Consider the following 13,226-nt stretch of genomic DNA (forward strand, 5'->3'; position numbering starts at 1 on the left):
TTTTGCTCGTCTCTATTATTGTCAGCACGTCCTAATCTTCTACCCTTGTTTGTGTCCTAGAATTTCCACTTAGAAAACAGGTAGTCAACAGTTGTATCTATCTAATTAATAAAAGAGACAAATGACCTATAAGAAAAATATGTATGTCAAGATCTCCAATATCTCTCAATCTCGTGATGAGTCCACCATGAAAATATTGGGATATTTATAATTCTTGGAGAAATGTGTGATTAGGCATTTATCCTCTGATCAACTTCGTTGCTGCCTTGATCATTACTGTGATTGCAGAGAGCCTGCTCTGCCGTTTGAATTGCTATTTTTTTGGAGTTTTTGTAAAAAAAAAAATATTTTGACGATTTGATATATATGAGATAAAAAAGTGATAAAAATGATAATTCAAGCAAGAATAGCCAAAAAAGTGTTAATTCTATTATGTTTATGTTTCTGGGGGTACAAGTTTGTTAACAAACGGCCAAAAAAAAAAAAAAAAATTGTTGAAAGTTCTTCATGCTCTATCGCTACCAAATGTGCAAAATTTCCAACAACAAATTCTGCATTCACATTCAATGTCTGGGGTAGGATTAGATGTGGCTGGATAAGGCTGAAAGTCAGTAGATATGATATATTTCTGTTGGCACTTTGGCTCTGACTTCCCACGTTTGAGAAAGAAAGTTTAGTTCTTTTCTAGATAACTCTGAGACCGCAGGAAAGGTGGGACCAAACTTTAGAAAATTTTGCACCAGTTTGTTTGTAATGCTATTCTAGGCCCCAACAGATAATTATGTCAGCCTCGTATGTGACAATATGGTTTTATAATTATGCATATATTTCGTACTTGGGAGAATATTACAAGAATCCCCACTTAGCACTCTCGGGATGTTGAAACATCACTTACCTCCTTTAATAATTATAAAAAAAAATTATATTAACCCTCACTTGATTTATAATTCATATATCAAATAAATAGAGTTCAAAAAATTTTAAAAAAACAAAGGCCTTCTTTGGATTGTGATTTTTTTGTAGGAAAATTTTTACGTTTTTCATGAACATATTTTCTAATCACCTGTTTACCTCATATACATCAAATTGTTGAGATATATTTTTCTACAAAAACTCTTAAAAATAGCAATTCAAATAGGTTTAAAAGTCACTTTCTTCTCTTTCTCCTTTTCTCCAACATCCTTTCTTACTCATTTTTTCGGATGGCTATGTGATTTTTTATTTGTAAATAATAGTAAATTAAATTTTGTTTATAATTTGCTTTTTGTGATTGTGATAGAATGGTATATGATTTCTTTGTTTATTGTGAATTGATTTTTATAATGATTAGTACAACTTAAGGCTTGGACCACGAGTTGACAAGTAGTTGGGGGAAAAAAAATATAAGATTCATAAAAAATTGATTTTGAGCATATAGAATTAAATTGGTGCTAACGTACTTCTTTGCAAATATCTTTTTTATTTTTTAATTTATATTTTTATGGAGTATAACCTTGTGATATAGTGGTATTACTAGATGTTGTTTTTTAAGTGGTGGTTTTTCTAGGAGTAAACAAACTGGCTTATGAGTATTTTTATTTAGCAAAATAAAGAAAAGAGTAATTTAGGATTTTTAAGAATTTTATTACACAAATGACAAAAATAAAAAGGATAAGTGATATTTTTAAAACCTTAAAAGTGTTAGGTGATAATAAGAGAAACCTTGGGGAGGTTTCTGATATTATCCCTTTGTACTTTCTACTACACCATCTTTAAAAATTGTTGATGAGTGCTCTTAATCAAATTCTTTATAATGCTACCACTTTTTATTTCTTTATGATACCTCCTGATATCCATCAAAGCACTGATTGTTAGTTAGCCTCATTAGTACTATCTTTATCCTTAACGGTTTCACGGGGCTCGAGAACAGATAATTGGTATTAGAACTGTTTTCAATTCACTAATAATTAACTAACAAATTTGTCTCATTTGTCCTTCAAACACATTATTGTTAAACTAATCTGATGCATCCGACTTGACATTCCAGGATTCATAAAAGCAAAGAAAAGTAACCTAAGGATTCATAAAGAGCAAACACCAATTCAACACATTCAGTAAATTAATGGGCTCTGATCCAACATTTTGGTTTCCTGCATCTGATTCTACCTTGTTGTTGACAAAATAATAGTTCAAAAAGATGGAATAAACTGGGTAACTGGACTGAGCATTGCTCGCTGAAGGCTGCCAAAATATTCATTTTGTTCAATTGACCACCAGAAATACTCTGAGCAACTCTATGTGGTCTTGGTTCTCTAGCCCGTTTGGATTGCTATTTTTTTTTTGAAGTTTTTTATATAAAAATATACTATAATGATTTGATATACATGAAGTGTTCATCATCGTGTAATTTAGATGGACTCAGTAACCCTCTAAATCCTTTGATGAAAATTCTTCTGGAGTGATCTTGGCTGAAGCTTATTCTAATCCTGCAAGGATTTATATGAACAAATGTTAAGTTACCTTAAAATAATCTTCTGCCGTTAGAAGAGAACAAATATATCATACACCCAAATCTGGTGGAATCAATGACTTTCATTGATCACATATTACTGCTAAATCTTTCATCTTTGTCGAGTTTTTGCATATGTACCCCGCATTATTATTATTTTAAAAACATTTTAATGCACTAAAGCATTGACGAATTGTGGTTAGTTACAAAACGACTTAATGCAGCTCTTGTGGCCATGGACAGAGAGTTAGCTATACATTAAGGATTTATGGTTAAAGATTATTATAGAGTCCTGATCACATGGTGATGTCTCATCGGATTAAGCAACAAGTCTCATTCAACAAGCGTATGAATCTGCCTGCTAAAGGTGCATGAATATGAATGCTAAAGTCAGAAAAAGAGGAGAGCAGTTGCCAAAGTTTGCTAATATGAATGCTGGCATGAATATTTTCCATCAAACCCTCAAAGGATGGAGCTAAAGTTTGCTAAAGTTAGAGGTGCATTAATCGTCTTGTGATAGAAGCAGAAGTTATTCTGAGTTGAAAACGCCATATGTGGACAAAATGTTTCTTTAAAGAAACCATCAAAGTCAAGACTTGAAGTGTTAGAGGAGTCATCCTTTGTGACCCAATATTTTCTTTCCTTTGGACAACTGGATTAGCTAGGATATCTTCTTCTTTTCTTTTTTTTTTTAAGTCTTTGATAAGAATAACTTGGCAGTGTAAATTTAAGTGTACGTGTACAATGGAAAGTATTTTTCTCTAAATATGCCATCAGGGCTGTAAAGAAATCCATCTAGCAAAGTCCAGAACAAGAAGAAAAGAATTCACTTGCATCATTGCCATATAACTTGAATAATAACCTGCATATTCTGGTAATTTTGCTCCAAGTTCAAATTTATAGTACCAGTGAAAAAAGATTTACTGTGACTCTGGTTGATAATTTGTTATTAAATTTTGTTTGTTCCTGACCAATTTTCTATGACTATTATTAATTTAGACAAGTTTTTCAATTGGTTTTTACCCAGACACAAATTGGTTCAGTCCCAGTTGGTAAATTAACAATTTCAGAAGTGTTTTCAGTTCTATAACATCAAACAGTTACATAAAATAAATTCATGAGGAGCCCTCAACTTTCTCCAACTGCTGTAATGCCCCATAACTCCAGTACTTACTTTGATTTCAAGAAAGCCAATGAGTTGGATCTTGGTCTAATCTGATCAATTCTTTTGTAATACTTCTCTAACTTTCATAACCAATGAATCACTGACATGGTCCACAATATAAAAACTTGCATATGATTCATTGGGTAAACCCCACCTCCATTGACTTGAAGCAAATCTGATTTTTGACCTTTTCTCATTGCTACCAAACATAAAAATCCCACTTCATTTCTGAATCTGTCTATACCAAATCAGAGTTGTAGTAATATGACTCAACTGAATTTCCAATACAAAACAGCATCACAATGATCATAAAAAGTGCAACCACTAACCATTACCTAATAAAAAAAGAAATATAATAGTAGCATTCTGTTATGGTGCTGAAAGCTTTGGTGCAATTCCCAGCAAACAACCTTTACACCTAGTCACACACTACAGGGACATTACACATGGGTTTTGGGAGTTTTAGTCAACTAAGATTCAGCAGATTCGCTGTATGGCACTTAATTATCAGTGGCCCATATGTGACAATTTTAGGTAGTCTTTGCATCATTTCATTTCTGGCAGTAGACTAATTACATCCACAATTGTTGTTTTAGGATGCATTGCTTAATTTTAGACATGTTCACCAAGCATATATTGCAAGGTCTGGGTGTAAAGTTTCAGTTCTAGTGGGGGATGCAAAAAAAGGTAGTAATTATTCAGGAACTTGAAATTTAAGAACTGTGTAATCCATTGGGGTCTCAAAGAAGCTTTAATCTCAACGAAGAAGATTGGTGGGAATGAGTATTTGCATTTCTTATATGGGCATATCATCCTCCATTATGGTAGTGCTACTTGATTGGAACAACTCAATTTAGTTGACAAGGACTTATTCGTTCTCATTAGTTCCAAACACCACTTGTCCTTAAGCTGTTGTTGACATCAATTAATTAAGCTAAAACTAGTGGCATCAACTGTTAATTGTGATTAGAGCAATATGATTTCTTTTGCCATCAATCCCATAGTACGGTTTCTTGGAAGAGCTGTTTTCAATTCACACGAGAGCCAATGGCATAATATAAGTAATATAACAGCATTTTTTGTGGTCACAGAAGATAAACCTTTTAATAGTTGTCATATCAATGAAGGGAGCTCCACGCAATGAGGACATGACTTTTGAGGTCTTATCTTGATTGTATAGTGACTACTAATGAAGCTCAAACTTGTTTAATTGTCCTTAGTGGGACGATCATGGTCTTATGAATCACTGGTATCATTATTTTTTCTTGATATGACTCAGAATGCTGCGTTTGATAAAACTGAATTTTAAAAATTGAAATCTGAATATATTAATTTGTTGAATTGTTAAGTATTAAAATCTTAACATTTGAGCATATTTTGTATTAAGTCTTGTCACTTATTCTTTGAAATAAATTTTATTTGAAAAATTCAGTGCCACTTTGTTAATTAAGATGTTCTACTTTTGATTTTCAAACATATTTGAATATGTCAAAATTGAAATTCATTAATTTTAAATGTTAAATTGAATTATCAATCAGAGATATATAGATTATAGTGTCAAAAAAGGGATTGTTCCAAGTATGAAAGCCCCAAGATTGTCAAAACGCCTTCTGACTTATGGTTCCAATGTTAGAATTGACCTTTTCACTTCACAATAGCACTTGCTTTGTGGATTTGGATGTTGCCTTACTTGAAGTGGACATATACATGGATGCATTGAAACACCGTTAAGACTTGAGAGAAATCAAAATTTTATCAAGGGCCCATACAGATGCAAATTTTCTGAGGCTAGAAAAGCTTGAAAATTTTTCAGATCATATTAATCTACTCAATTTCTATCCTTTAATGGTAATCTCACTTGACAAGTAGAACCTGCATTTAACGTTGTACCACAAAATGCATGCAAGAAAACCACTAGCAAATGACAACAGGGGCATAAGAATCAAATGAAAAGAAAATCACTGAAGAGTCGAATTAGCAAGGCATAATTAGCTTCTGGTTAGTCATTTCTTTGAGCAGCATCTGCCCCAGAAATAGTACTAAGATGAAGTGCAAGATAAGCAATGGTCTTCTGAGCAAAACTTTTTCCATACAACCACCTGAATTGGCATAAGTACAATTTACACATAGATATCCAAGACAAATACCCTTCTCTACATATGGTCTACATTGTGGAAATTACCCTCCTGAATGGTTCATTTGCTTTGGACCTCCATTTGCTGAGCTAACGGTACACTAATAGAGCAGTAATTTGTTGGTTTAAGAGGAAAGTGGTAAGCAGAAGAACTAGTGGAACAATAGGTTGAAAGCTGGCAGATCTTGTATCTTATGCACATCTTCTAAAGACAATTCTCTTTCCAATTGTATCCTGGTTACTCGTAAAACCTCCTGAAGTGATTAAACAGAGAAAAGAAATAGATTTAATAGTCTTACTCCACACAGAAACATGTGTTTTATTTCTGGAATATCTGGACCCCAAATCAAGATTAGTAAGTGAAGGCTGCAGAAGCAAACAGATTGATCAGCCTTGGTTTTAACTGTAGTACCATGCACATCGATCCTTAGAACTTTATCATCCTTTAAACAGGAATGCAAATATCAGCCACCTTAATGGCTTTATAATATCCAAGACTGTAATGGCGAATGCTAGATCAAGCAATATATGTAACCAAGAAGCCAATTCATCGTTTAGCATAATTTGCACCTCAGTTGGAATTTCAAATTCAACAGAATTTTTCCTGAAAAGACATGAGATTGAAAATTACCTGCTATTTGAGACAGAAGGAAAATACTCATTGCACTCAAATGTGGCAATTGTTATGAGAAAAAGGCATCCATTAGTGCCATTGAGGTCAACTATAACCAATTTGGCCTTGTATTCTTGCTATTCTTTTATTCTCTTCAAGACTTAATAAATGAAAATGACACACTCTGCTAAGCCTTCATCAGGGTTATTTATACCGAAGTATGATCATGAATTGAATTTGTAAAAAAAAAAAATAAAAATCATCTTAACAATTTCTTGTGCAATGACATCTAAAAGCAGTGAATAGATACATCTGAACAAAATTGGGAGGTAGAAGCAACAAAAATAAGTGAATAATGCCAAAAAAATCTTGTTGTTTAACTCTTAACTATTTCTATATACAACTGAAATCGAACCATTTAACCATTTTGTTAGCTTAGGGAATGAGATTATAAAGCCTAAGTGCAAAAGTTAGTCTAGCTTGTTGCCAAATTAGTTATATTAGGATGGAATATGAAAGCCGTCTCAGGTTTTCCAATGTAATTGCTTTTGCTGAGCAAGGCATTTTGAGAGAGAGAGAGAGAGAGAGAGAGAGAGAGGAGAGAGATACATACATTGAAGTCCATATACGAAGCATGCATTGCAAGCCATTGCGCATCCATCATTGCAAATGCTATACAATATAGTACATCAAATGCCTCTTTATCTTCTGCAATCGTGCAAATTAAAATTTTTTTCAGATAGTTACAGTGCAAATTCAATCAAGCAACCCAATTCATGAAGCATTGAAATTCATATAGTTTACATTGCTACTAATTACCTCCCAACATTTTGATGAAATTGACTCCTGGAAGGCACTTAGGTTTTGCTGCATTGAACAAAAGGTTAATTAGAGTCAAAACGCACGGTTCCTTTCTGTTTTTCTGCTGGAGAAAATGGCAATGAAACTCTAGAGCTGAAACAATCTTTAATGGGGTGCATTTCCAAGTAACTGGGAGAGCAAGCAGACAAATGCAATTTGACAAGTAAAGATGGAGATATGAGGTAGGAAATTCATCTCTTGGTATAAATATGTTGTGCCTAAATTTGTATTCTTTTACATACCTGAGTATAAATCCAACATTTGGATCAGCATAAATGATACATTAATTCCAGCAACAGCAAATGGGTATTCCCACTTAGCACGTTCTCCAGTTTGCTTGAATAGCAACCTATGAAAAGAAGCCTTCATTTTGAATTATACATTATTAGTAAAAACTCATCATTATTTCAATAAACTACAATAGGACTATCCCTACTCAGCAGTCAATGCTTTGTGTAGCAGCAGCCAAGCAACCATACCGGATAAGTTCTTGCAAAAAACAATAAATTCTCGAGCGAAATGAAACCACAACCCCTGGGATCAAGAAAAAAAATTTTTTTATGAGAACATACTTTCTGACAATAAGAATACAGCTTCACAAGCAAAATATAAGGATCTAACTCCGTGCCAAAATCAAGTAGTTTATTACATCAAAAAGCAAAGGAAGAGAAGGATGTGGATTAAAGAAAATACGTAAAACCAGATTACATTCATAGAGCAAGCAAACAAGTCAACTATTTCTAGATCTTACCTGGTCCAATGATTTGTCATAATAAATTTTACCTAATGAACATCTTTCAAGGTGAGGAAACTTCCATTTATCAACTAAACATAATTCTGTTGCAGAGGTAGGAAAAATAAGCTCCTAAGTGTGCTCAAATTGTACAAGAAAACGTATCGTACTGGCAAAAATTTGGGAAAATGAATAAACAATTTCTTTGAAGAAATCTTTCCAAACACATTCATCGAGATGTTTGCTAATAAAGACCAAGAACAATGTTGAACAGTTGAACAGAAGAAGCCAAGTCTTCAAACGCAAGTATTCTTTAGTCCGAGAAGCATGACACATTAATCATTGTCCAAATTTAAGGAAGCTAAAATTTACCAAATAAATCAAGTCCCTTTCATGGATATCCTTCTTCTTCCTCACAGTATATGTATTTCGTCTTAGCGTAAGTCATCTTATCATTCAAATTACTCTAGTAAGAAACCAATATCGAAAATCAGAAGTTTACCTGAAGTCTGTAGCTGGGTTCACTCCTTGCCACCCCATATCCTTCCACTGATCAGAGATTAAGCCTTTGAGCTTAACGTTGGGAAATGATAAGTCCCACAAAGCACGGAGAGCTTGCTGGTAGTAGAACCATCAGTATCAAAATGTTAGCTTGTTAAATTTTCTGAGTTCTAGAAGCTAACAATACGGACATCCCCAGTGAACTATTAAAGCACGATAACTGTAAGATAGAGCTATTGAGAATCTGTATAATCTTATTCATTCAGGATATAATAAAGCACTAGTTTTTGGAAAAGATAGTAAAAGGAAAGAGAAAGGAATTGGGGGTCATCTGTCCACCTGTAATTTTTTGTAAGAGGCACAGACACAAAATAATAGACTATATCCGCAAATGTAAACAATACTGGTACACAATCTGCTATTTATTGGAACATCAACTACATAAGTCCAGCATTATAACAACCCTAAAGTAATTGAAATGAACACAGAAAAGAAATTGGAGGAACACTACATCTGATAAGAATGTAATGGAAGCGATACCTGATGATTGAAGCAAGTCTCATCAAAAGGTACTCCAATCCGTTCCTGAAGGTTTCGAAGACTCTCTTCCTGTAGACAGTTTGAAATGAAGATGTTATTTTTAAGGCACAAAATTTCTCCTTTGTCAGTGTTCAACTTTCTCTTGTTTATTTCTTAATCATATGACAAATTTGTGCCCTTAAAGCAACATGAATCTCACAAGTAAGACTTTTAAATCCCTCAAAACAGTAAGCAGAAAAGGTTTTAGGAAACATATTTACACGTAAAAACGTTTATAAACAAATAAAACAAATAAAGATACCAAAAGAGGGAAACATGTGAACAGGAAAAAGAGGCTGATGAATCAGATTTGCCCTAAAAGACTGGTAAAAGTTTTGGTTTTTCAATTAGGAACTCACCTGATGAGGACTAAAATTATAATAAAAAAATCTGCCACTTCCAAACCTTCTATTGGTTGATCGACTAAAAATTCCTCCTATCCATGCTCGTGGACCAACCATAGCATTAGCTGTAAAGATCGAAACCTGGAGTCAATATATGACTAAAATTAATCTAATCTAAAATTCAGGAAATTTGTGCAGAAGAAGATATAAGGGCTATAAGTAGAAGTTCACGTCCAAAACTAATTGAAGGACATTCACGTATCAATTGACGCATGTCATTACTACACAATGTTGAAATTATATTGTACTGTTTTCTGTAAGCTCCGGCTGCAAGAAGACACAGCATGTGAACTGCATGAGAATTCCTCTTTTGCACAAAACTTGGAACATGCCTTGAACCAATTTCAGAAATCAGAACTGAGTTTTGATATGGTGGTGCTGACAGTAGTTTGCCCGGGAGGTTAGGAACCTAGGTAGACAAACAGTTTAGCTTTTCCCATGGGGACTTTATTTTGAAGAGATATATGCACTGTCTGAGTCATCTAACCAAAAACTTAAAGCCACCAATCCATACCATCTCTTGTCAACATCTTTTAGTAGAGGGTATTTCCAATTGACATGGAAGCACAAATTCTGCAATAGCGTTCATTTGGATGTTGCAAAATTCAGATGAAAAATGAACTACTGTATTCGCCAATCATTCCTTTCACATCAGAGATGAATAGAATCCACAATTCCAAACAGCAATTGTTTCCAATTATATCAGGCAGGACTTTGTTTAGGAACAGAAAATGATAAATAAGAATTCCACATAACATCTGATGAATATCTTGTTATGAGCAAGTATTGAAATTTTCATTATGTTATGATTCTGGTGAGATTGGGAGATTGCATTCTTGGAGTGTTTCTATATGTGCTTAGGAAAACATGTTTTTACAGATAGAACTATGTCATAAGGTTGCCTCACAAATGCAGTGGGCTCTCTCAAGTCGTAGATGTTGTTTTTGAAGCAGACACTCTATCCTAAACACTGCCTGGGAGCTAAATTCACATCTGGAACCAATTTTGAACATCAACCATCTAATCTCACGCTCAATGAAGATTTTTGCATTGTCTTGACCCAACGCCCTTTAAGGTAGCAGTATCTAATTTTTGGACTCAGATTTGACTAGTACAATGCACAAAGTTCCAAAATCAGCTTGAGGTAACCAACAAGACCGACAAATACTGTTAGAACTTGCAAGAACCAGGAAGCAAATATACATAGATTTCTGAAGCTGTAACTTCCTATTTTTCAAAAGTGAATGGTTGTCTATGTTATTGATTATGATCTCATATGACCTTTGCTAGCTGATATGGATTGTAAGAGGGGAATCTCAACCTTCTGGCTTTCCTTGACTCAAGAAAGTAAATGTTGTCCTCCAAAGATGATACATTATTCACCCTCTTCAAGCTAATATTTCTAGGCTTCTAGCCAAAACATTTCTTCATCAGAATGCGGGAAGCTTCTGATCTCCAGGACCTGGTATATGAATCAAAGATTTGTTTCTTATAAATTCTTTTTCCTAGATGAGTTGGTATCTCTGAGGAAAAGGTGCAGGCCAAATTTCTGGATCTGACGTTTTAAATGTCTTAAATGAAAGCTTCCTATTTTTATCAGCTACTCAAAGACTGCAATGACAGTACAAACTAAGCAAAATATAGAGGGAAAGCCATAAAAGGGTATCCTCCAGTGATTTTGAAGCAGTGAAGACAGTAGAGGGAGAGAAAAAAGATATAAGGAAGGCAAAGGCTCATGAAAGGACGGAGACAAATAGGAGGATGTGGAGCAGAACTTTGATATGAAGAGACATAGAAACAAAGGAAAGATAGGGATCCTTTATAGAAACTATTCAGGGGCAACACTTAATTGAGTGAAAAACTTATACTCACTGAAGCACTGAGCTAATTGTGATATTGCACGAGGAGAATTAGGTGACAATGCTGATTCTTCATCCTGCTTCTTTGCATCCCAATAAATTTCATCTTCGTCAACCTGGATTCATAAGCCTGTTTAAGTACAAAGTGGATGGTATGACCATGAATAAATGCTTATTTCAATACAATAAACAGGATGAATACTCTCATGATTGTAATAGCTTATAAATCCCTACCTACCCCCATTCAAAAGTACAAAAATGAGAGAAATTTGAACCTAAAAAAGCTAATTGGCCTCAAACTAATGAAGTTAATGAAGATTTGCGCACCCAAAATGTATTAGTTCTGACTTTTCTAGGCGTATGCATTGGCATGATCAGATAAATAGTCAATTATGCCAAGCAAAACACATAAAAAGCATTATCTGCACGGATTTTCATGCCAAAATAAGCTTCCATCAAATGAGATTGGTACTTTAAGAGCTAACATCTTTAGCAAAATTATGAATTAAATATGAGAATTATAATAAACGCATGGAAAAGGGATCCGTTTATATACAGAGAGGCTTGCTTATATAAGCAATAAAAGAAAAGTTTACACTAGAGCATCAAAACTAGTCCACAAATAACGATCAGCTGAACTGACAAAAACAAGATAGAGATATCAGGCAAGAAGAACAATAAATTGAAGCAGAATGACTCATGTGCAACTAAATGAACAAGCTTCTAATCATTAACACAGCTTCAATTCACTAACAAAGTAATTTGTGATCTCATTCTCCAAGAAAAATATAAATCAATGACGGAGTAGAAGCCGAAGCTTACTCTACGGTGAGATGCACAAGAAGGTATGTAATGCCTACGCCTTAATCTCATCAGAGACAAAAGTTGGTGAATCAAATTCCACCACCCTTTATAACCAACAAGAAAAGGTTATCTAAAATAATGATGAAAAGATCATCATAATTATTGTACCGACCCACGCATGCTCCTATAATTCAACCTCACATCATTACTAAAATCTCTCTCTTGCTCCTTAGCTCCCCTATGCTAAGTATTCATGTTAGCCACTCACCACAACAGATTGTGCAACAAACTCATCAATAAGAAACTTTGAAATTTCTGCTTTGACTTCTTTTTCCAATTGATTGGCTTACTGCACTAAAAAATTCTATTAAAATATCCCTAGACGCGTTCAGATTCTCCAGAACCAATTCTTGTTTGGAGCCGAAAAGGGAAAAAGGTGAAATGTTAGGATTTCACATGTTAAGGGAAGATTGACAGCGCAATTAAAGGGTACCCTTTTTGTTGCATTAACTTTATTGGAGACAAACAAGAAAAGTTTTTCAAAAGAGAAAAGGCAAAGCATGCATGAGTATTATGTAATGCACCCATTATACACATTTCCATGAAACAAAAAGCCAAAGAAAGCACATGCAAACAGATGCATGGATCATTTATGCTATAAGATTTAAAGGGGTGGAGAGAAAAAGTTACCTTTTAGTCATAGCATAATAGATGAGAGGTGAATGAAATTCTTGTTCGTTGATGATTTGTTCGGTGACAGTTTGAGGAGGTGTTGATAGTTGGGCCCCAGTTGGGAGGAAGTGGTGGGGCTAGAAATGGTGGAGATGATGGAGGAGGATAGGGATGAAGGAGGAGGAGGTAAGCACCGCAGCAGAAAAGGGCAGGGGTGTTGGGGGGGGAAGGGTTGGTGGTGGGGTGCTATGGGAAGAAGAGCAGGAGGAGTAGTGATCTGATTTTCTGATTTGCCATTAATGGCATTCTAAAACCAGTCATGTCGCTGAAAGTCCGCGAAATCCGGTTGCAGTTCTTGCCGATGTGCTAACGTTAAATTCCAAAGGTCAACTGAAGTTGACCCCAATCCCAAT

The 13,226-nt window shown here is 34.5% G+C and overlaps 1 protein-coding gene across 7 annotated transcripts; it reads right to left on the reverse strand.

Annotated features, from left to right (window-relative positions):
* Nucleotides 1–5,722: 5,722 nt before the first annotated feature.
* On the reverse strand, nucleotides 5,723–13,226 carry LOC113688883 (uncharacterized). 7 transcript variants are annotated; one of them, XM_072050979.1, is made up of 10 exons: nucleotides 12,832–13,226; nucleotides 11,351–11,453; nucleotides 9,434–9,559; nucleotides 9,036–9,104; nucleotides 8,497–8,612; nucleotides 7,741–7,795; nucleotides 7,504–7,624; nucleotides 7,220–7,267; nucleotides 7,014–7,108; nucleotides 5,723–6,041 (listed from the first exon to the last, which is right to left on the reverse strand). In XM_072050979.1, the coding sequence occupies exons 3-10, from the start codon at nucleotides 9,533–9,535 to the stop codon at nucleotides 5,940–5,942; spliced, it is 708 nt and encodes a 235-aa protein (XP_071907080.1). In that variant the 5' UTR covers nucleotides 9,536–9,559; nucleotides 11,351–11,453; nucleotides 12,832–13,226; the 3' UTR covers nucleotides 5,723–5,939. The 7 variants fall into 7 exon arrangements, with proteins under 7 accessions (XP_071907080.1, XP_071907081.1, XP_027062504.1 ...); XM_072050980.1 differs by having other exon boundaries at nucleotides 11,351–11,467; XM_027206703.2 differs by having other exon boundaries at nucleotides 9,434–9,543; nucleotides 12,832–13,225.

This window comes from Coffea arabica, chromosome 5c (genome assembly GCF_036785885.1).
Source record: "Coffea arabica cultivar ET-39 chromosome 5c, Coffea Arabica ET-39 HiFi, whole genome shotgun sequence".
NCBI lineage: Eukaryota > Viridiplantae > Streptophyta > Magnoliopsida > Gentianales > Rubiaceae > Coffea > Coffea arabica.